The sequence below is a fragment of the Harpia harpyja genome, chromosome 6 (assembly GCF_026419915.1).
Source record: "Harpia harpyja isolate bHarHar1 chromosome 6, bHarHar1 primary haplotype, whole genome shotgun sequence".
NCBI lineage: Eukaryota > Metazoa > Chordata > Aves > Accipitriformes > Accipitridae > Harpia > Harpia harpyja.
In genome coordinates, this window is record NC_068945.1 from 45,433,712 (window position 1) to 45,455,860 (window position 22,149).

Below are 22,149 nucleotides of genomic sequence, written 5' to 3' on the forward strand. Positions count from 1 at the left end.
CAGCAGAGACTTTTACAAATACTTCCTTGCTCAGAAAAAAATACTCATCTGAATGTATTTATCGTCCAAGGGTTTTTCATTATTGTTATTGAGGAAGAAAGAGTTAGGCAAGGTTTTTATGTGGAGGTATAAACTCTTCAGATGTTTCATGGTGATACCAAGAGGTTGACAGGTGTTTTAGAAATATTTTGAAAAGGTTTATTTTATGTCATCAGTTGTATTTAATCCCTCTAAGCTAAAGTACCATGAATCAAGGTTTCTCTTACATGCTGTGTCAGTCTGCAATTGAATCTTACAGTCCCATCCCTGAAAATAAACGTTTAACCTACTTGTGCAGTTGCAGATAAACTGCTCATGCTTACATTTGCAAAGTGTCACTTTCATTTTCCATCCAAAAATAAAACTTACCATGTATTAATTTTTCATAAAATTAATCAGAAAAACAGCTTCTCTGTGTTTGAATTTATTGGTAACTGAAGGTGATTTCTTAGAAATCACGTAATAATTCTAGTGAAATATTAGCCATTTCAAAGGCAGAAAGGGAGGAGGTTTTGTACTTCCACAGGCATGGTTATTGGATTTAATACTGTGCCTAATCAAATACGCAAGGATTCAATTACAACAGAGTGACTGAGCAGTGGAGCCATTAAATAACTTCCATGAAAGCTTGAAAGGAGGCTTGAAAAGAGGACTGAAGATATACGCTGCTCATACTTCATAATACCACCATCAGTTTTAAAACAAGAAATTTTGTGTTGTTTTGAGAGCCACAGATTGCTGAAGCAAAATGACAACTTTCTGCAAAGCCACGGCACTAACGGTGAGTCCGACCAGCTGTTGCAGGGGGTTGCAGGGTGCTGGGCAGCCCCTAAGCGGTCACCCAAAAGTAATCCAGCCTCGGACCGGGAGGAGAAGGGGGACCCAGCATGGAGCGGGGCTGGAGCTCTTACGGGAGCTAAAACTACCACTGCTTTTACGGGAGAGGTGGGAGCTCCTACAGAATTGTTACTGCTGCGGTTGCCGGCAGGGTACAACACAGCTCTCCCTCTGTAAGGATGGTACCTGAGCAAACCAGTGGCCAAATAGCCAGTGGGTGGAAAGATTTACACACCTACAAAGTTATAATTATTTCATATTAGCATGTCAAAATGCCAGGCACAAATTAGGTCCCTATTTTCTTTACCAAGCTCCAAAGAACAAAATGGTGACTGTCCCATTCTAAGTATGGCACATGAGGTGCAGAGTAGGAGTTTTCTAATTTCTAGTTTTCAAGCACTGTCCAATTAAACTGTTCTGGCACTAAGCTGTGACTGACATGCCTTCATTTAAGCTGGCTCCAGATGAATTTGTGACACTTTGTTTAGTCCCTCTATTTTCACCACTGTGGTAATATAGAAGAAAGAAAAAAAAAAAAAAAAAGGAAAATTAAAACCAAAATGCTTAGTTTACATTTTGACATGCAAAGATTTTTCTTTTAAAAACAACAACCCCAAACAAACAAAAAAACAAACACAAACAAAAAAAACACCACCAAAGGTCATTACTATTATATTTGTCTCTCCCCACAACCACCACCTTTTTTTTGTTGTTTTGTTAGGGAGTATCTGATCACCAATAAAGCAGTAGCAAAGCAAAACCACTACCATTTCAGCTTCAGAAAGAACCTTCTATCTGACTCTCTGAGAGGATCCTGCTGTTCCTGTATTTTATTTCTACAGTGATATATGGCAGCTTTGGTAATTCTGGTAGCTCTTTCAGATCCATGGCCTTTTCAGCACTGACACATGTTAACATAACTGTAGCATCTGACAAGCACAGAAGAAATTCAGTCCCATCTGAGAAATCCTGTGCAGGGATGGGGGGGGGGCGTAGAGGGCAACATCTTCTCTTGTAAAGACAAGTGCTCTCTCTTTTCTCCAGAGTCCCATAGGCACCAGACTTGTCTCCCTTCAGCACTAAAGTGAAGCTGTTGTGATGGATGGGGGGTGGGCTACAGTGTCATCAGGATGCTAATGCTCAACTCTGCAGTTCTGTTTTAGCAGATCCAGACACACCAACACCCTTCTCCTCCCAGCATCCACGAGGGACTGGTCGAATGAGACTGACCAGTTGTCATACAGGTTATGGATAATACGGCAATGATGCTGACTGGCAAGCAGGAACCAGAACATATAACCTTTCCTTTAGATACAGATGACTCTATTTGTCCTATCAAAATTATTCACAATAAAAAAAAAGAAAGATAAAAAGTATTAATCTTGTTTGTGGTAAGGAGAGCTGTTAACAGCTCTAAGCTTTGGATGTACATGAAGCTATAGCTTTTGTCTCTCATTGTGATTTCACCAGCTTTGAATTGCCTCTGACCATTAACTAGAAATTCACTTAACCTGAGATTAATCTTGAAAGACAGGAAATGAAAGGTAATGCCGCGCAGGCCTTCCGAGACATGTATTAATCCCAGCCTTTGACACAAACATGGGTTTATATAGCGAAATAACAAATGAGCTATCCTTATCTCCCTGTGAAGTCCCACTCTGTAGTGTTTACCTCAAGAAATCTAGGAAGGAGAAACACTTATCCATGCCCATCACTGACTTTCTCTGCTTCACCTTGGAATAAAACTAGAGTGCCTCATTTCCACTCCATTTCAAAACATGGTCACTCCTGCACGTGAGTTCTTTAGCAAAATAGCATTTTTCAGGAGGACACAGAAGAACCCAGATTATGGAGCGACTTCAGACCTTTTACAGAAGGGAAGTCAAAATACCGATTACTGTTTATAAACCTGTAAATGGTCTATGGTCAAGCAACATCAGAAATTCTCTCTCCCTCCCCAACCATAAAAAAGGAATAAATTAACTGCCGCTGCTCAGGGAAGCCTGAGCCCTCATTTCTCCCAGCACTTAGAAAACAGTCTGGAGAAACAAGGTAGAGCAAAGAATTGCCAGGCATCTGTGTAACCAGAGCACGGAGTCTTCTTCTGTGGTGTCTTCAGGCCTCATGCAGGTGTTTGATGCGAGACTGATATTACACGCTCGTCACAGGGAGGCCAGATTAGATTCTCCTTTCATTTCATCATACAGTTACATTCCTATCCTTCCGTCATAATACGAAATACTTTTGTGACTGTTACAGTATACCTGCAGTGCTTGAATAGTTTTGAACCGTTTAAAAGAGTTATAAAAAGATACTTAGCACCTTGCCAAGATAGCTGCAGTATCTTACGCTGTCACACATGCTGAGCAATAAGAAAAGTAAGTTGGACTTCTGCTTCGATTCATTTCACTCAAGCAGAGGGTCACAGAAACGGCACACCCACATAATTTCAGTGGCACCTTTGCGACAACTTACCTTGCATTACACGCTGCAGAAGTTTGCCTTTGGGGAGGAAGGAAAGAAGAGGAACTAGCGATGCACCACCGTCACCTGTTTGGGGAGGAATTTGTCCCCGTGGCAGCCCGAACGACCCTCTCCTGGCCCCGGGAGCCGGGCAGAGCTGGAGAGAAGTGACCACAGGGACGGATCTTCAGGGGACGCCCAGCCTCTCCTCTCTGCCCCTTCCCAGCCCGCCTCCCAGCTTACCCGGGGTCACTGCAGCTGGTCACCCACCTCCCGCATCCCGCCGCCCCCGCAAACCAGCGGAGACCCGCTCCGCGGCGGGGGGGGGCCCGCCCCGCTGCACACGCAAGGCGTGTCTGTGGGCTGCACTGAAGTGTCCCCCCGCCCCAAATCACCGGCCAGGCTCCGGGCTGGCTTTTCCCCGGGAGCCGGGAGGTGCCCCCCCGTTCCCCCCGGCTGACCCCTGCCGGGGTCTGCCTGAGCTGCAGATCCGACCTGTTGCTTGGCTTTTTACAAGCAGCGTCGTCCGTCCGGAGGATTACTTCGGTAATCCGGGACGTGCGAAAGGAGAAAGGCTCGCTTCTCCCCCTCTCAGCCGCTTTCCGAGCCGCACGGCGAGACAAGTGCCGCCGGCTGGAGCCCGAACCCCCGGGGGGGCGGGGGGGAGAGCTGCCGCTGCCAAGGGAGCTCCCTCTCCGGGGTGTACCGCTTTAGGCACGGTTCTAACCATCGCATCTCGCCCCTTCCCACACAGCCAAAACCCAGGGAGGGCTCCAGGTGCTGCAAAACCTCGGCAAGAGCAGGGATGCCCGGCGCGGGGACCGCATCCCCCGTTTGGGAGGGCTCCGCTCCGGAGCGGTCCCCCAGACGTGACCGCCAGGTCCCCCGAGAGCTGGGAAAAAAGCTCCCACCCGACCCCTCCGGCGCCGCCGTCCCCGGAGAGAATCACTGTCCGCCCCCCCCCACCCGGGAAGGACCCCCGAGCCCGAGGGCAGCGGGAGGTGAGCGGGTATCCCTGCTCTTCATGGAGTTGGGGGGGGGGGGAACAGCACCCGTTTTTTGTGCCGGTTTCAGTTACCTCCCCCCCAGGAGCGTTCACAAACCCCGCCGGCCGCTCCTCAGGCGCCCACCGACGGGCGGGCTCGGCTTGGCAGAGTCTGCTGAGCAGCTAATAACATAACAACCCGGCTTTGATCAATCCGAACTAATTACCCCTCTTAATTAAAGTCTTTAGCGGTTGTTTCAGTGTTTTGGCAGGGAAGCGGGAGAGGTTTGCCCTCAGCCAGCACCAGCGCTGCGCTCCCCGCCCGGCCGAGCCGCGGCCCCCGCCGCCGCAGTCACTCGTGTTCAAATATTTATTTCCACCAGGTCAACGAATTCTTTTTTTCTTTTTTTTTTTTTTCAACGTGCAAGAATCAAACCAAAATTCAAATCCGTACATAGCGAACCAGCTCTGTCCATAGAGATACGATATTCAGAGGGGGAGAGGGAGAGGAGGAAACCAAGAAGGGGGGACGATAACCAGCAGGCAGCGGAGGCAGGGCGGGATCAACACAATGGAAATATATATATATATATATACATCGAAATAATTAAAGTGGTGCAGCGTTCCCGGCTCGGGTAATACAGATCCCAAATAAATACAGCAGAAATTGGCTTGGCGCTTTTTCTCGTTTTTAAAACCATCTCTTCACCTGAGATGCAACGACAACAACAACAACAAAAATAGAGTCTTTAAAAAAACAAACAAACCAAAAAAATAAAATTTTTAAAAAAAAAAAGAAGAAGAAGAGAGAGGAAACAATCAGTCCCGTAAACCTTAGTGGCGATACAGAGCATGACACACAAAACCGCTTAACAGGTGCATGCAAAGAGGCGGGCGGGCAGCGGCGGGGCTCCCACCGGCGGAGCGGCGCTCCCCGCTGGCGGCCCCCCCCTCCCTCACGGCTGGAGCGGCGGCGGGCCCTGCAGCAGCGGCCCGGGGGGGGGCGGCTGGTCGGGCCCCCCCAGCTCGGCGGGGGGCCGGGGCAGTCCCAGGGCGCTGTCGTGCAGCTTGCGGACGTGTTTCTTGAGGTCAAAGTTCCTGCAGAAGCCTTTGCCGCAGGTGGGGCAGGTGAAGGGCTTCTTGTCGTTGTGGGTGTGCATGTGGAAGGTCAGGTTGTACACCTGGTGGAAAGCCTTGTTGCAGATATTGCACTTGAACTGTTTCTCCCCGCTGTGAGTCAGCTTGTGGTTTTTGTAATTGCCTGGGAAGGAGACAAGAAAGGCGAAGGGACATGGGGCTGAGAACTGGACGATGCAAAGGGGAGAAGAGGGAAAAAAAAAAAAATATTCTCCAAACCCCGTCCCATCCCCAGCGCTCGGCTTTAGCCGAAAACGACCGCCGATCTCTTGGCAAACACCCGCCTTCCCCCCGTCCTCCCTGCGGCTCTTCCTTTGAGGGGAGTTACCGAACACACCGAAAGCGCATCAGTTGCAGAAGCGGAACCCCTGGCTTTAGCCTTCCCAGCGACACGGGGAGGAAAACTAACGAAACTCCTGCACCCGGAGGGGAAGAAAGGCGGCGAGGCCGTTCGCCGAACTGCGCTGGAAGCTGCGCGCTGCAGTGCGCGGAAAACGGGCGCTGCCCGCGGAAGGGCTGCCCCCCGCGCTCCCCCCAACACGAAAGCCCTGCCCCACTCCTCTGGCCGGGCCGTAGGAAATGTGTCGGGGCCGGCGATGCTTAGAATTAACCTAAATCTCTTATAACAGAAATTAAAACCAAAATCAACTCTCCTCGCCCCGTCGCAAATTGTCCCGAGGCTCGACCTCGCTTAGGGGGGCCCCGGGCAAGGGACAGGGCGCTGGGGACTGGTACCTTTCTGGTGAAATCCTTTGCCACAAAATTCACAGACAAAAGGTTTGTAGCCGGCGTGTATTCGCGTGTGTGTGTTCAGGGTCGAGCTCCGGTTAAAGGCTTTGCCGCACTGGTTGCACTTGTGTGGCTTTTCCTGGAAGGAAACACGGCTTGTTGGGTGGTTTGCAGGGTTCGTGTGCTGGTTCGCGGGGTTCGTGTGTTAGCTGACGGCTCGCCAGTGCGGGGCACCCCCGGAACCCCACCGCGCTTGGGGCAAACGAAATCCCCCGACGGCTCCGGCTGAGCCCCCCCCGCCCCGCGCCGCCCCGCGCCGCTGCCGGACAACGCCGGGCTCCCCAAAAAGCGTGAGCGGAGGGGTCTCGGGGCGGGAAGGAGGGAGAGAGGGAGGGAAGGAAGGAGGGATGGAGGCTCACCTGGGTGTGGATGATCTTGTGCCGGCAGAGCGTGCTCGCCTGCCTGAAGCCCTTCCCGCAAACTTTGCAAACAAAGGGTCTGGCTCCCGTGTGCACCGGCATATGGCGAGTTAAGTTATAATGTGCATTAAATACCTTGAGAGTGAAATCAGACAAAAAAAAGGAAAAAAAGAATAAATTCGCGATTAGAAGGCGAGAGCGCCGAGGGGAAGCTGTCGTTTAAAAAATCAAGCAAGCAAGCGACCGACAAGCCGGCGGAGGGTAGGAGGCTGGGGAAGCAGGGGGAAGGGAGGCGGGCCGCGGCTCTACTTGCCTTTCCACAAACTTCACACGTGAAAACTTTGGGCTTGCTGCTCGGGGAGCCGCGGCTGAACTCCGAGGTCTTGTAGGCGATTTTTTCCGAGAGGATCTGAGCGCTTTCTTTCATGTAATGCTGCAGCTGAGCCTGCGACAAGTCCTTGAAGGCTACCCCCGCCGGGTACTTGTCCGCGGCCGGCAGCACCAGCTTGTTCCGCTCCGCCAGGTAAGCCTTGGGCTGCGGGTGCAAGGGAGAGCTGAGGAAATAAGAAGCCACCGGGTGGATGTTGACACTGGCGGACGGGTGACAGGGGCTGTCGCCTCGGTTGAAATAGCACAGGGCTCCCATGGCGTGGAAGGAGGAGTGATTGACCACTCGGGGTCTTACCAGTTTGTACTGCTGCAAGGGCAGGGCATCGCGGGGGAAATCGCCTTTCAAGCTCAGGGCACAGTTCAAGAGATCGCCGCAGCTAAAGGAGGGCGAGGAAGAGGAGTCTAAGTGAGCCTTCCTGGGTTCCGCTCCGGCCGCCGCCGCTTTGGGCAGGGGGTCGTACGCCACCGGGACAAAGGGGATCATGCAGGGGATGGAGGAGTTGAGGTGCAGCGGGTGCTTGGGGTCGCCTTTGGCCACGGAGCCGTGGAGGAGCTGCGGGACGGGGATGGAGCGCGGCTCCGGCGTCCGCGCCATGATGCGCTCAATGGAGAAGGCGAGGGGCTTGGGCGTGCTGATCATGTTGCTCCTGGCAGACAGGCTTTCTCTGGCCGGAGGAGTCGCTAGGATTTTGGTCGCCGTGTGGTGGCCACTATTGTCCATGGCTGGATTGCATTTGTTCGCCCGGTTTGAGCCGCTTTGGTAGACGCCTCTTTTTTTTTTTTTTTTTCTCTCCTCTCCTCTCCTCTCCTCTCCTCTCCTCTCCTCTCCTCTCCTCTCCTCTCCTCTCCTCTCCTCTCCCCTCTCTCTCTCAGCCCCTTTTCTTGTCACTGATCTGCAAGGAGGGAGACCAGCATCACCGCCGCCACCATCACCACAGCCTCCGCCGGCGGAACCAGCCTTCTCAGTCCAGTGGACTCATGCCAGCCCATCACAGTTTACTTTGGCGCACCAATGACTCGGGACAATCGCTACTTACTGCTATCAATAGAAAGTGTTGTGTCAATAACGCAGCCGAGATCTCGCCAATCGTTAACTTCCAAGAGGAGAAGGTAAACTAGATAATTGCTCAATTCGCTTCCAACAGTCAACAGGAAAAGTTTTTTCCCCCCCAGTAAGCGGCCACTTTTCATTGGCGCCCGCGCCTCCCCCGCCCCGGGAAGGAGGCGTCTCTTCCCTCCTTCTCGCCTCTCTTCCCTCTGCCTCCCTCCCCCCCCCCCCCTTTTATTATTATTATTTGCAATCTGCTTAACCGGGCTTTAGAGGCCAAGCAAATCCAAGATCAATTTTCTTGTTTGGCTTTAAGTGACATCATCTAAAATCATTGTCCCAGCGCTAAATAGGGATGCGAAACCCAATTCAAGGGCAACCGCCGGGGTATTTGTCAAACGAGGTGCTGCAGAAGAAGCGGCTGGAGGGTTTGTTTCCTTGCCACTTCCCAGCCCGAGCTCTCTTTGTGCGTGGGTGTGTGGGTGTGGGTGTCTGAGGCGGGGGGGAGACGGCTGCTCTGCTCCTGGGACTGCTCCTGGCCTGCTCACCGCTTTAAAGAACGGGGTCAGGTGCCGGCGAGCTTTTGGAAAACGCGGTAAACACACGAGCGGGGAACTTGCAACGAGCAGACGGCGAGAGCAACGCATGGGGATGCAGGAGCCACCCGGGCCAAAGCCAGCGAGTGCTTGTGAGCAAAAGGATGACTCAAAACCTGGGGCTGGGGAAGAGAAGGAAAAAGGAGGTAGGAAGAGGGGGTGCCTTTTAAATCTGAAGCACTTTTTAGAGAGAGAGATGTCTAAAGTAACCTGCATATACACTAGGTGTAACTTCTCTGTCCTTCAATAAAACATGCACCACACAAATACCGAAAGCTCAGGATCGGTATCGATACAAGAAGAAATATACAGCACGCACGCTGCTTATAGGTATATATTCTCCCAAACAGATGTGCTCCCCGTGTATTTAAGCGAAGCTTGGCGGCCCTGTCCGGAGGGCTAGCTCCAGCGCCCCGCGTGTTTGCACTTACAGCGAAGCGGGGGTCGGGGAGAGGAGAGGGACAGCGGTGGGTAAGGGACCTTCTGTATTCGCCCCCTGCCCCAGCGCCCGGCGGTTCGGGGGCAGAACAAAGCTCCCGCTCCTCCCGCCGGCCTGGGGCTCACTTGGCTGGCGACTGAGGGGCCGCTACCGAAATCCCCGGGAGCAGCCAAGGGTCCCTCCCTCCCCTCCCGGGAGCGGGTGGCCGGCGGGGCACCGTGGGGCAGAGCCCGGCCGCTTCCCTCCGCGGAGGGCTGCTCGGGTACCAGCTGGGGAGCCTGCAAAAGGCTCCGTCTCCCGCCCCGGCCCAGGACAACCCACTTGCGGGGAAGCGAGAGCAGGGAGGAAGGGCTGGGGGCCCGGGGAGAGAGGGATGGAGGGACGGATGGAGGGAGGGATGGAGGGAGGTATCCTTGCCCTCGGCGCCGTGACCGGCCCGATGCCGCCCCGGGTCACCGCGGCCCCGTTTGAGGAGGACAAGGCAGCGGCTGTCGCACGACGGTACCTCCGCAGCGGGGAGCCGCCGGGCGAGCACCGGGCAGCTGCGGGGGACGGAGAAAGAGATGCCCCGCCGCCCCCGGGGACGGGCGTCCGGCGGCGGGCGGGCGGGGGGCCCGGGCATCCCCCCGCTGCCGAGGACGCGCCCCGCACGCCCGGCCACCTCCGTGCCCGCCCCGTCCCCCCCCGGTGTCCCGGAGCGCGGGCAGGCGACAGGAGCCGGGGCTGAGCCCGGGGGCGGGCCTGGACGGACACGGCCATGCCGACAAGCGCCGGGCGGAGGGGGGACCCGAGCCCTGCCCTGCGGGGTCCCCGGCCGCTGTGCTCCGCTCCAGCCTCAGCCCCGCTCCCTGCTTTTCCCTCGGCCGGGCTGGCGGGGGGGGGGGGGGGGGGGCAGCTGCCGCCGGCCACCCCCCCCCCCCGGCAGCTGGGTCTCGGCGTTAAGACGGTAATTGCTGCCCCGGATCGGGTTGCCGCAGCCGCCCGCCTCTTACCTGCCGCTTCCCGCACCGGCACCGCCAGCCCCGGCTCGGCCAGTGTCACCGACCCGCGGGGGGGGGGGGGGGCGGCCGGAGCTGTGTCCCCCCAGGGCCGTGCGGGGCAGCTGCTCCGGGCTGCCCGCTTCTCCGGGGTGTCGGTGTCTCTCGCTTATTTTGTGTCTGCCAGAGGAGAGTGTCCTCCTTCAGAGCAATTTACGTTTAATTCAATCTAGGCAAATTTCCTCTTGATTGGTGCTGAAGAAGGGAATTATTGTTGAGTGGGTTTTAGAGGCTTCAAATCCCATATACTTAATATGTTAACAGCTTGCTCTTAACTGGTCTTTTTGGGATTGACTTTTTGACATGTGTTTGAAAGTAAAATATGTAGTGTCATTTGAGCAGGGTAAATATCCCAAAGCAGCAATTACAGCCCTGCCATTACAATTACCCTGGCCTCCTCAATGCTGAGATACACTCTTGGAGAAGCGGGAGCTTTATTATTCGTTACTTCTTTACGGTTATGCCTCGCTTTCCTGCCCCACCGCACACGAAAACTTATGTTCGTGCCTAATTATTAAATGGCGATCTAAAAGCCATATTTTTAATTTTTCTTTTTAATTTTTCTTTTTTGGGAAGTCATTGTTTTCCGTCTCAGAGACGGAGCCTTGCTAGTGCCGGAGTCGCCCGCGATATAGACAGACTTTACTAAAATCAATGTTGATATATTATTTTAGTCCTGTCCCGAGCTTTGCCTTGCGCTCGGACTGCATCTTTTTAACGATGTTACATATCTGCCGAGCTGCAAACACCCTGCAATGGTGCTGGTGCAGGGAGTTGTTTGGTTTTGGGTTTTTTTTCTCCGAGGCAGAGATATTTACAGGCTCTGAGGGTGGCATAAAGTAACCTCTCGGCCGGTTTCTTTTTGCGGGGGGGGGGGGGGGGCACGGCGGGCTGCAGGCTGGGCCAGCCTCCCCGGGCCCGGACCGCTCTCCAGGCTGGCGGCACGTACCGAGTCCCGGCAGAAGGGGCCGGCGGGGGAAGGAAGGGGCCCGCCGGGCTCCCAGAGTTACAAACCGTCGGAGGAATTATGGGCAAAAGTTTTGCCTCGAGTTGATTTCGTGTTCTGCCCGGGAAAGCTGCTGTTCTCTTTTTCCCCGTAATCGGTTTTGTGTTTCATTCCCTCCTAAGCTATGTTCTTGATATTGCTCACTTGCATTATGATCATAACGTATCTCTACATGCACTCAAAAATCCGAGTCACCGGCGAATTCATCTCGTCGTCAGGATTACTCCAATCCGATCCCAGAGGCGATTAGAGGGAGGTAAAATACCGCCCAGAGCCTAATCTTTAATTTCTTCCTCCTTAATAAAATGAATAATTCCATTGCGTTTTTAAGTAAAAAATGAATTGAAAAGGATAATAACTCCGCTAACCTTCTGTTGCGCGTATTAATCTTTTCCTGGAAGTGTTTTACCGCAGCCCTCCCGCCCGAGCAGGCGGCACCCTGCAGCCAGCTCCCTCCGTGGGCTCCGAGCCCGCTCCCCGCGCCTTCCCGGGGAAGGGAAGCCCCGACCGGCCGGTGGTCTGGCCGAGCTTCGAGTGGGGGCACCGGGGAGTTTACGGAAAATACCGGCGGACCCGACGGCGCCCGGTCCGAGCCCGATTGCTGTTGTTACCGTTGTAATAGTCATCGTTAAGAGCGATTCGCCGCATCGCCCCCGGCTTGTTAAAACTCGGAATTAGCCCCGGCTGCTGGGCTCGCCGTTCATGCCCGCTCAGGGCTTGTTGCTTACTGTCTTTTGAAGGGAAGTCAAAATATAAACGGGGGAAAGAGTTAAAGGGGGGGGACGACGACGACGACCAGACCCCGGGATTACCAGGATGCTGGGCCGGCTGCGGTCCCCTGTTACCAGCCGGTGCTGGGGGAGATCCAGCGCAGCCGTCCTTTTCGGTGGGAACCTGCCGCGGCCGCTGCCCGCCCGGCTGCTGGGGCGGGACACACACACGGGGGGGACACGGGGCTCCCCGGCCCCGGCGAAGGGAGGGGAGGGCGGCAGCAGGGCCCGGGAGCACCGGGCAGCAGCCCCGGGCTCTGCTCCTTCTGGAGCGCGGGCAAAGGCTCTTGGGCTTTGCCGGCTTGTTTTAAACTTGTAACACGTCGGCGTTTTCTCCACCGACATTTTCTCCGGGGGAGGGGCGAGGGAATATATATATATATATATACACACATATGTGTGTGTGTGTGTGTGTGTGTGTATACCTTCTGAGACTATGCATAGCCTCCCCATCCAGTGAGTGCGTGTTGGCATCCCTCTGTATCAGTTCCCCCGCGAGGAAAATAATAAAGTCTTGCTATTTTTAACCGAATCCATCACAAAAGAAAAACAGTTGACGCTGACCCGCCAAACACAAGTGTTCCCGGAGGTAAAACAAAGTTTGACTGTACAGTACGTCTCGTACAGACCCCTCTAAACCGAAAACCAAACGGGTGCAAATTAAGCCTTTTCACGTATAAAGCCTGTAATCACATATAATCGAAATTACAAGTGACCCTCTAAAGCAGCGCTCCCGTAATTCATGCAAGAGATTTGTCTAAGTGTGCCAGCTACGAACGTGAACTGCAGCAATCACGTCTAATCTAATCAGTCCGCCTGTGAGGGGACCCAGCGGTGTCATCAACTCCAAAGGGCCCTTGGTGGAAGTGGCTGGGAGAGGCCAGCGGCAGCTGGAGCCATGAATGACACTTTCTCATTTGTTCCTTTCCCAGTTCGACAAATGTTTAGTCCCGTTGCTGCTAAATGAACGCCTCGCGCTCTTTGGCTCGGGGAAGCTATTTATTTTTAAGATTCCTGAATAGGATCAGGAGCAATTAACTTATTTTTGTTTCTATTTTCTCCCAGTGGATTGGGAGCTAACCTGGAGCAAAGCGAAGAGCTGGCCGGCTGCGTGGGCGCCTGTGCGCTGCATTCCCGGCCCCGCAGTACGCGGCGGGGAGAAGGTGTCCGTCCTCCGCGGACGGGCTGCCAGGGACGGAGCCGGGACAAAACCCCGCTCTCCGGCGGCGGGCTCCCGTTCGGTGTGCCGCTGCCGAGAGAGAGGGAGGGAGAAGCCAAGTGAAAAAGAGGAAAATAATAAGAACAAAAGCAGGAGCCGTGCCCCGTCGCGGCCGCTGCTGGACGGCGCCCGGAGAGGGCTCCCCGCCGCCCCCGGCTGCTCGCCCGGCACCCCTACCCGGGCACGGACACGGGGGGACAACTGAGCAGCCCTCGGGACACACGGACACACACACGACGGTATTGCCCCTACGGCCAGCAACTTAAAATGGTTGGGGTTTTGTTTGTTTGTTTGTTTCGTTGGGGGGTTTGTTGTTGTTGTTTGGTTTGGTTGGTTTTATGGTTTTGTGGGGTTTTTGGTTTTGGGTTTTGGGGTTTTTTTGTTTTTGTTTTTGTTTTTGTTTTTGTTTTTTTTCTTCAGTCGCTATTCGAACAAAACGCGCCTGTGCCGCTGGGAGCCCGGCCGGGGCGGGGGTCCCCTCTGCACAGAGGACTCTCCTGTTGCTGCCTTGCGCTCCCGCCGCCTGCTGCGCGCTCGTTTGCTGTCAGTCAAACGTTTGATCCAAAACCCCTTCGGAAGATGCGTAACGGGTACTCTCTGCGCTCACCGGCAACCCACCCCGCAGCCCGACACCCCCTCCGCGACACCTCACGCTCATTGCCATGTCCCTCGTGGAGCCGCACTTGCTGCCCACGCAGAGGTGCCCCGGCCGCCCTCCGCGGGGTGTGGTCCCGGGCATCCCCCTGCCCCGACGGCGGGAGAGCATTAACCGGGACCCCTCCTGCCCCCCTCGCTTAGGGAAAGCGGGGGCCGCGGTGGGCCGCGCTCCCCCCGCGGAGCCGCGGGCCGGGAGAGCCGCTGGCTGCCTCGCCCGGAGACGCCCAGCGAGAGGTGATGGTCGCCTCCCCGCGACGGGCACGCACCTCCGGGAGCGTGCTGAAGTTTTAAACGCGCAAATGAAAGCGTGACGGCGGACCCCGCTTCCAGGCCAGCGGGGTTTTGCCGCGGCTGCTGGCGGCGGCGGCGCCCGGCTCCGGAGCTGTCACGCAGATACTCACTGGCCTTCTCAACCTCGGCGCCGCTTCACGGTTTCACAAATCTAGTTACTAAGAAAATATGTGAATTAATAAGAAATGGAATGACCTTTGGAGCGCTGTCATTTCTGTACCTGCCTTCCTGTGATGTCTGCTGCGCTGTCTTTCCAATAATAACAACTTATCACATACTTTGTGTCTGAGTTAATTTCTCTGAAATCACAAACACCTCGCAACTTCTTCGTGGTTACATCATCTTCGGTTTTTTTTTACTGTTTCCTCACTCATCTCGATCTCACTGACAGACATGTCTTGCAAGTACCGCATGCAGATGAAACTGTATAGCAAAGTGCTCGACATATGGGGTGTACATGTATCACGCTTCATGAAATTTGAGTAATTCAGACCCACTTCAAGCCACAAAAATTCGTAGGTTTTTTTTTTAATTACGTCAGGACATAGAAAGGGTTGACTGCTCCCTAAGGGACAGGGAGCTGGGGGGACCCCCCCAGGCTGGCAGAGCAGGGCCCCACCAGCGAGGGCTGGTCCCACCACACACAGCCAGGGAGCCGGGCAGGGGGGGCAACTCAGAGGCCGGATTCCTGACACGTTTGTGATGATCGGGAAGGTCTGAAGTCAATCCATGGGTCGGGGTCTGGATCAACAGGGCCCATAAGCAAGCACAGGTGGGGCTGTAGCTGAGTGAGAAACCAGCACTCCTGCTCCATCGCTGGGGCAGAGACTGGCAGCCCTCTCTGAGCTGAGGTGGAGTCCCTGGGCAGAGGCTGTGGGTGGGGGTCCCAGGTGATGCCCATCAAGACCATGATGGCCTATGGGTCCTCTTGAGGCCCTGACAGGTGAAATTACTATAACTTACTCTGTAATTATCCAAGTCAATAGGGAGAGTGGTTTGCCTTACCAGGACACCCTTCTCAGTGTGAGGACAACTTGGGACAGAGGACAAGCCCACAGGGGAGGTGAGTGTAAATCAGTATGTTTCTCACAGGGCTTTTGGCTAGCAGGGCTGGGCAGATGGGTTACTGCCAGGTCGGTCTCCGCTGAAGGAGGGTTGGACCCATCACCTCCTGGGCTGCGCTGGTGACAGCCGCTTCTGTCCCAGTGCTTCTAGTTCCCACTCCAGGTCCCCACACCGTTAGTGACTTGCTAGGGACAGTGTCTGGTTTTGATATCGCTTCCTACCCGCGTGTCATCTCAGAACCTTAAAAATCTCCTAATGCCTTCTTCTCAGGAGAGCTCTGCATGGAGCTGGCATTCCTCTGCGCTGGGAGGCTCACCAGGCACCGCAGGGCCACCGCGGTGACACCTGCCTTCACCTGTTTACAACAGGTTCCTCTGCAGGGTCTCAGGTGGGTAAAGATGGTGGGGAGAGGGCAAGCAGGGGGATACTTGCAGAGACAAAGCTCCCTCTGGGCCTGACTGGCACCGATCTCTGCTTCATTGGGTTTGGGAGCTGGGTGTTGTTACATTGGGCAGCCTGGCTTCCTGCGTACCCTGCTGCCTGCCACAGCCAGCCTGGGCTGAGGCTGCAGCTCCTGGCCCGGCAGGCTACCCCTTACCGAGCCTGGGTTTCAGCCAGAGCCCTACCTGGCCCTTCAAATGCCATCAACTTCCATGCCGGCACGGCTAGGATGAGAGACGGGAAAGGGATGTGTAATTCTTCCACTGCTATCAAAACCTAAACCAGCAAACCCATCTGTGAGCCTGGGAATGGTGGAAAATGGTGCTCCCCCCAGCCCAGCAGAGCTGGTAACACCATCACCAAGCGATGGAGGGGAGCGGGCTGTGTGTGCCCTGCCCGCCCCTCTGGCTGCCTCCCACCCTGCTGCTCCCCGAAACATTGCGCACTGCAGCCGCACGCATCCCGGGGCGGAGGGTGCCCACGCCGTTGCCCTCGCGGCCTCCCAGGGCACCTCCGGGAAAGCACTCAGTTGGGGCATGAAGAGCCGAGAAGAATGGTCTTCCTCACCAGCTCCCATTTTCTTCCTTTTTCGCTGAACTCACCTCAACTCGTGTGCGGATGAGGAGGCTGGCTTGCCACAGGAAAAATTGCCGGGCTGGGTTTCTCCCTAGACAGCTAGGAAGAAGTGTAACTTGCCCTTCTCTGCTTGGTTGAGCTTCCAAGTGTGCTGAAAAACACTTCCCTTGCAGCTCTCGTTCTCAGTTCCTGCAGCACCCGTGTGCTTGCAACGGACCCCTGAAATCCTACGGTCTGCTCTTGCAAGGTAACTTCACGCCAGCCTTGTAAATCCTCAACAGTCCATCAGCAAAGCCCTTCAAGTATAACGCTATGGCTCAACAAGGACCTCGGCAACCTTCCTTACTTCTTTGGGTATCATCTGTGTTTTTCCAATTTTGTCTACACAAACCCAGGAATTAGTCATGTTCCTGGGGTGGGGTGGGGGGGGGGGTGGGGGAAGCTGCATTTTTCATAAGTTGTGTGAGTTTTGACTGATGAAAATTTGAATTCTTTCCAGCTCATATTGAGGGCATAGAAAAACAGGCAGCGGGCACTGTCTGTTCATCTGGCACTGAGGGTTTTTTGTTTGCTTTTTGTCTTTATCAAGGCATCCTGTCCTTGGATATTTGTTTCCTATATATAATCTGCTTTCTAAAATAAATATAACCACTATAAATCACTATATAAACTAAATACAATAATCTTTCAAAAAAACTTGTGAGGAATTACACAACAGTTCAAATGGTTTGAAATATTGAAAACATCTTTTAATTGTAGAATTCTATACAAACTTGGGTAGATACAGAAGTGGTCACGACAAAATGTGTTCTTATTGCCTGAAATTTTTCACAGAAATAGAAACATTGATGGCAAGCTTACTGACATCCAACACGATGAGATATCTTTAAACTTGCAAAATGAATAGACACAACAACACTCCTAAGTAGTTTGTATGTGTTTGACTGTCCTTGGAGTCCTACTACTTATATACGAACCTCAAAATACAAAGAACCAAGATTAAAACTTTGAATGCACATCACATAATAATAATGTAAAATTAAGCACAAAAAAGGGTAAACGAAGTGTAATCCTGAAAATACACTATTTTTTTACCTAGGGCACTGACTTATTCCAAGAATGATTTCCTGTATAGTTGTGTTTTAAGTGAGGCACACATTTTGTTTTCTGCACAGGACATCGATATCTGATAGAGACACAAGAACGAATGGCAACGAACAAAAGGGAAAGAAAGGTTATCACAAGTGGAACTCAAACTCCATGCCAGTGTTCTCGCAGCCCTAAGCAAAGCTATATGTTAAAATATGCTACAACCATTGTTCTCAAAAAGTCCTTGGCACTTTTCCTCTGGTAGTCTTACTTTCAGATTATTAAAAAAATGGAGCAAATTACCTTTCTGCACCTATATCATAAGGCAAAATTAAAATGCAACTACAAGGACAAGTTACAAGAAAAACCCCAAGCCAAAGATAACCCCCACCCTCAGACCATCACCCCCAAGCTCCAAATGCTTGGTGAAATAATATCACCCTTCCTCCTCATCACTGTCTTTCATCGTAATGCCCTGAAGTCCTCCCGCATCCGTGACTGAGACGGTGGCCTCCTCTACAGTCAGACGGCTGTGAACGGTATCGTAGGTTTTACTGTTCAGTGTCCCCTCCAGCACGCCTTGCAATCTGAAGTCTCGGTAGGTTTTCTGCGGCAAAAATAAAACATCCTGAATTGGACTCGAGCAAGTCTGAGCAGTCTTCGCTATACACCGGCCATTTCTAGCATGCCAGCAGAACAGCTTCGTTCCTCCTGCAGTTAGGGACCTATCATCTAGAGTTTGCTGAAGATTTTGCAGCCTTAGCTTCTGGGCTGCATGAGATTTCTATAAACTCTGGAGAGTCTACAAGCCACACTTTGATGGTCACTCCTTTAGAAGATTGTATTTGGTACTACATTTCTATAACTGTATGCTGATTTCTCAGTAACTTCCATTTGTCTCATTTATTCGATAAGAAACCAGCAAAGACTTTTTCTAACTGCATATTGAAATGTGAATTTGGCTACAGCTAGCTGTCGTTTCACAGAAAATGTACATGTCCGACTCCTTCCCCATAATATGATTTTATTTACATTTATCTTTACCTTTATATGCCAAATGTAGAAAAATAAATTTTAGATTATGATCTATATTCTATAATGTAAATGTTTCTCAGGTGACTTCAGTCAGTTAATTTACATTCTAAGTCATGTACATTTTGACTCACATCTACATCTTTTTTTTTTTTTTTTTTTTTTTCCCCACTTGAGGAAGTTTTGTTTCCCTGGTATCCAGCCTTTCTATCAACCAGCGATAGCAGTTTCTTCTTTGGCTTTCTATCAAGTAAGAATTCTGAGTGGAATTGTTTTATTCATTGATGCTGTGTTCAAGTGAGCGCATAGAAAATCATCTACTCTGTCTTCCTTATTTTTAAGCTGTAACACATTTGAAATAATCTTTCCTGAAGTTAGCCTAAAAAGCTTAAGAAGGACAACTTGATCTAGCTAGTTTCTTATTTTGTGTACACTGTTACTATGAGTTCCCAGTGTTTATGGAAGATAATAAGGGAAAAAGAAAATGGAAGATAATTAAGGGCTATCAGGCTCACTCCTCTGCCGGAGGAGACCGTGCACAACCCTTAGAGAAAGAAAAAAGAGCTGATCTTGTTTCACTCAATACTTCAGACAACTGCAAAAGACACTTCTCAAAATGGGTAACATTCAATGGGAGAATTTTTTTGCCACTATGATGATTATTTAAACCTTGTTTGAATCACTGCAACCGAGATTTATTTGACTTTCATAGGTCAACTTCAGAGTCAATGGATGCAGCTTATGTTTTGCTCACACACTCCTGCGAGTACCCTGCCTGGTCTTTTTCAAGTGTCACTGTTGCATTCCTTTTTTATAACACTGTGCATTCAATTTCCTTTTATGCTGTTAACAGGTCCCACAGCAATTTCTTTCAGTTTTACATTGTATTCCTTCCATTCTCAGAACAGCACTCTGGGGTTCAGTCATTGCTCTTCTCTTGACATACTTTTGCAGGACAACAATGTTCACTTCCAAGCTTAATTTTTCATTTCTCCCTAACTTTCCTCTTGGTCCTTGACCCTTCTTTAGTCACATCCCTCTGCACGTGACTCAGACATCTAATGATACCTTTATGCCATCATAAAGCTTTAATGGGAACAAACAACGTTTCTTCTTCTGGTCATTCTTAATGACGCCACTACCTTTGCTGCATCTGAACATGAAAGAATCGTCTACTTCTTACTCATCCCATGTCCCTTAAAAATGACCTCCTACTTCTTTTTTGGAATAGTTTCAAGAGATCACAGGGGCAACACAGCCTCCCGTTTTTCCAAAAGCAAACAGAGAAGCGCCTTCATTCGCTCTAGAGTTTGGAGGAATCATGCCTCCCCCAGCTGTGCTGCAGCAGTGAAAGCTTCTTACGGTACTCTGCTTGAACCACTGTTCCTTATTTCCCAGCAGCCTCCTGTTCACTGAGTTCCTGTTTTACCAGTTCTGTCTTCTTCACCCACCAAATCACAGCTGGACAAGATTTTCTGTCTTCCAGTACACTGACCAGAACTTCTGTGACTGACATCACCTTCTTCCATCTTCTGTATCCACAGAAGGCGCCATGGAATAACACACTTGGAATTTATGCACAAAGCAAACCAGCAAAACAGAAAGGCTCTCGCCATAACCGGTGTGTTCCCATCCCCACTGGGAGCCTGCTGCTTTTGAGCAAGGCTAGTCAGCGTGCCAGGCTGCAGAGGGAAGGCTGGCTGACAGTGCTGCTCATTCACCTGAACTTCAGTTTCGTAACAGCTTCTTCTTTTAACCTCCCAGGTGATATTTAACTGGCATAATTTAGCCTGCCATTCATAGATCTCACTGGGCGCAGGTTTTAGATCCTGTACCACTTCCCCCCCCCCCCCCCCCAGAAGATGATAGCTACCTTCACTTGAGAAGAGCTTTAAACCTTTCACAAGAGCAATCCATTTCAACAACAAATAGCAAACTGCTTTTGCCATTTTGGCACATAACATATTGAAGAGCCAAATCCTGTTCCCAGAGAAATCAGTTAAGGTCAGAAACAGCAAAGCTAAGCTAGGGTGGTTCAGGGAGCCATGATGCCATCATTATTATGACTGTTTCTTCGCACCTCTCTCTCTTGTTTTTTTTTCCTTTTAGCTAGTGAATCCTGAAAGTTGCAGTTGCAATTCTGGTGTCCACGAGTTAAAATGCTGCTACTTGACAGTCTTGCATGAACTTCATGAGAAAATATTTTTAAGAAATCAAGGTCGCCATTGACAACAAGTGCTTCTTATTCCATATTTATACAAATAACAAGAATGTTCAGAGTTAAACAAGATGGAATTAAAAGGAAAAAACCTGAAATGGCTTTCTGCCTTTTGCCTAAGGGTACTGACTAAGATCTGAAAGGGATTTAGGAGGAAACTTTCTTTTATGGTAGGTTAACCCATAATTGCCTGTTGCAAGGCATTTTACACTTCGCTCGGAAGCATTTGACATTGGCCAGTGTAAATGACTGAGGGCTGGACTGGAGGGATTGTATTTCTATTGATACTTACCCCAGAGTATGGAAGGTTAGAAAATGTTATCTAATATATTGAATATTGTTTTCCAATTGAACCTAGTAATCACATGTGCATAGAAGAGAAAATAGTTACTTTTTAGGAGAGTGGGAAAAATGGAGAAAGAACGCTATTTGGATTACTAAGGTAAACCAAAAAAGATCAGTAATATGACAAACAACAATTTATTAGGAATACCATACAGCATTGCTGTACAGCTAGCAGTAATCTGTTAAAATTCCTTGGAATAATCTTAATTGTCACTGAATCCAGAATGGATGACAATTACTAGTGCACATATCATTAACATTAGAGGTTTTAATATATTGTTGTTCTTCTGAAATTTGCCAGAACTGTGAAAAAAATCCAACCCAACCTAAAACTACATGTGTTTGCAACTTTATTGCACATTTTTTAACTTTTAGGGTGATCTATACCTAACCAAGTTAATACTTCACCACTTTTCTCTCTTTACTATTCAGTCTAACACAAACACATTTTATTTACCTTCACTATCTTGATGAGAGTCTTCAGCTGGTAGATGTGAAGCTGAAGGTCTAATCTATCAGCCAACCACATGCATATGACTTTCATGGAGCTGCTATACCATTGCTGAAAAGAAGGATAAAAAACCAAAACCACCAAACAACCCTGCAGTATTCATTTAACAGATTTGGTAATGAGAGGTAATGAAACACTTTGAAATGATCACGGATCAGCACTTGAAGTCAACAATGATATAATTTCCTGTTAAGAGAATTGCATGGGTCAGTAGGAAATCAAATAACTTGACCTAGACTGTTCTTTACATGAATTAGCAACTGCCATTTTATCTTTCAGTTACAATGTTTTCAAGCAAAATAGCGTTATGCACTTCGCTATCTGTCAGTAAGAATGGATATTAAATACCCAATTATGTGAGAGAATTGACAGCTAAAACAGCAAGGGAAAAAACACAGGTAGGGTATCTTGAAACAGATTTTGCAATACCTAGATTTTCCAATCCAAAGAGGAAAACAGCATCAAACATGGAATATTGAATCTGTCTTGCTTTCTTCTTTTAAATCACTTCTTTATTAAGTAAAAAAAATCAGAAATCCATGGAAACTGTATTTAAGGATGATCAAAACACCACTCCACCCCTCCCAAAACAAACACGTTAAGGTTGTGTTTTACGTTAATTACTAATTATAATTACAGCGTACCTTATTTCCTTTTTATGTCTTAGGCATGAGTATGTTTTCACTCAAAGCTTCACAAATGGATGGGGTTAGAATAAGCTCTCTGCTGTTGTTGTCTATATTACCGTAAAAAAATGCTCAGATCTAAATAGCTAATATAATAGTTCTTTCGCATTAACTGGATTAAAAC

General features: G+C 50.6%; 3 protein-coding genes across 11 annotated transcripts in view; all 3 read right to left on the minus strand.

The window, feature by feature from the left end:
• The window catches only part of AASS (aminoadipate-semialdehyde synthase), a 512,915-nt gene that overhangs the window by 58,716 nt on the left and 432,050 nt on the right, over window positions 1-22,149 (minus strand). The gene's annotated exons all lie outside the window — the stretch shown is intronic.
• On the minus strand, window positions 5,132-7,761 carry FEZF1 (FEZ family zinc finger 1). Its single transcript, XM_052790496.1, has 4 exons — window positions 6,923-7,761; window positions 6,610-6,744; window positions 6,197-6,329; window positions 5,132-5,585 (listed from the first exon to the last, which is right to left on the minus strand). Exons 1-4 carry the CDS (start codon window positions 7,718-7,720, stop codon window positions 5,281-5,283), a joined length of 1,371 nt encoding a protein of 456 aa, XP_052646456.1. The 5' UTR covers window positions 7,721-7,761; the 3' UTR covers window positions 5,132-5,280.
• CADPS2 (calcium dependent secretion activator 2) overlaps window positions 16,869-22,149 on the minus strand; it is a 333,579-nt gene continuing 328,298 nt past the window's right edge. For all 8 annotated transcript variants that reach the window (XM_052790487.1, XM_052790486.1, XM_052790483.1 and 5 more), the window contains 2 exons: window positions 21,286-21,390; window positions 16,869-17,840 (listed from right to left, as the gene is read on the minus strand). In XM_052790487.1, the coding sequence (XP_052646447.1) occupies window positions 17,670-17,840; window positions 21,286-21,390 (276 nt within the window). In that variant the 3' untranslated portion in view covers window positions 16,869-17,669. The remainder of the gene's footprint in view (window positions 17,841-21,285; window positions 21,391-22,149) is intronic.

What these genes read in the sequence shown, in the direction of transcription:
- FEZF1 (XM_052790496.1), bottom strand. Translation starts at nt 7,720, where the DNA reads ATGGACAATAGTGGCCACCACACGGCGACCAAAATCCTAGCGACTCCT. An exon ending in CGTGTGAAGTTTGTGGAAAG is followed by an intron (nt 6,745 to 6,922) that starts GCAAGTAGAGCC and finishes TTCACTCTCAAG; the next exon opens with GTATTTAATGCACATTATAA. An exon ending in CAAAGGATTTCACCAGAAAG is followed by an intron (nt 5,586 to 6,196) that starts GTACCAGTCCCC and finishes TCTCCTTCCCAG; the next exon opens with GCAATTACAAAAACCACAAG.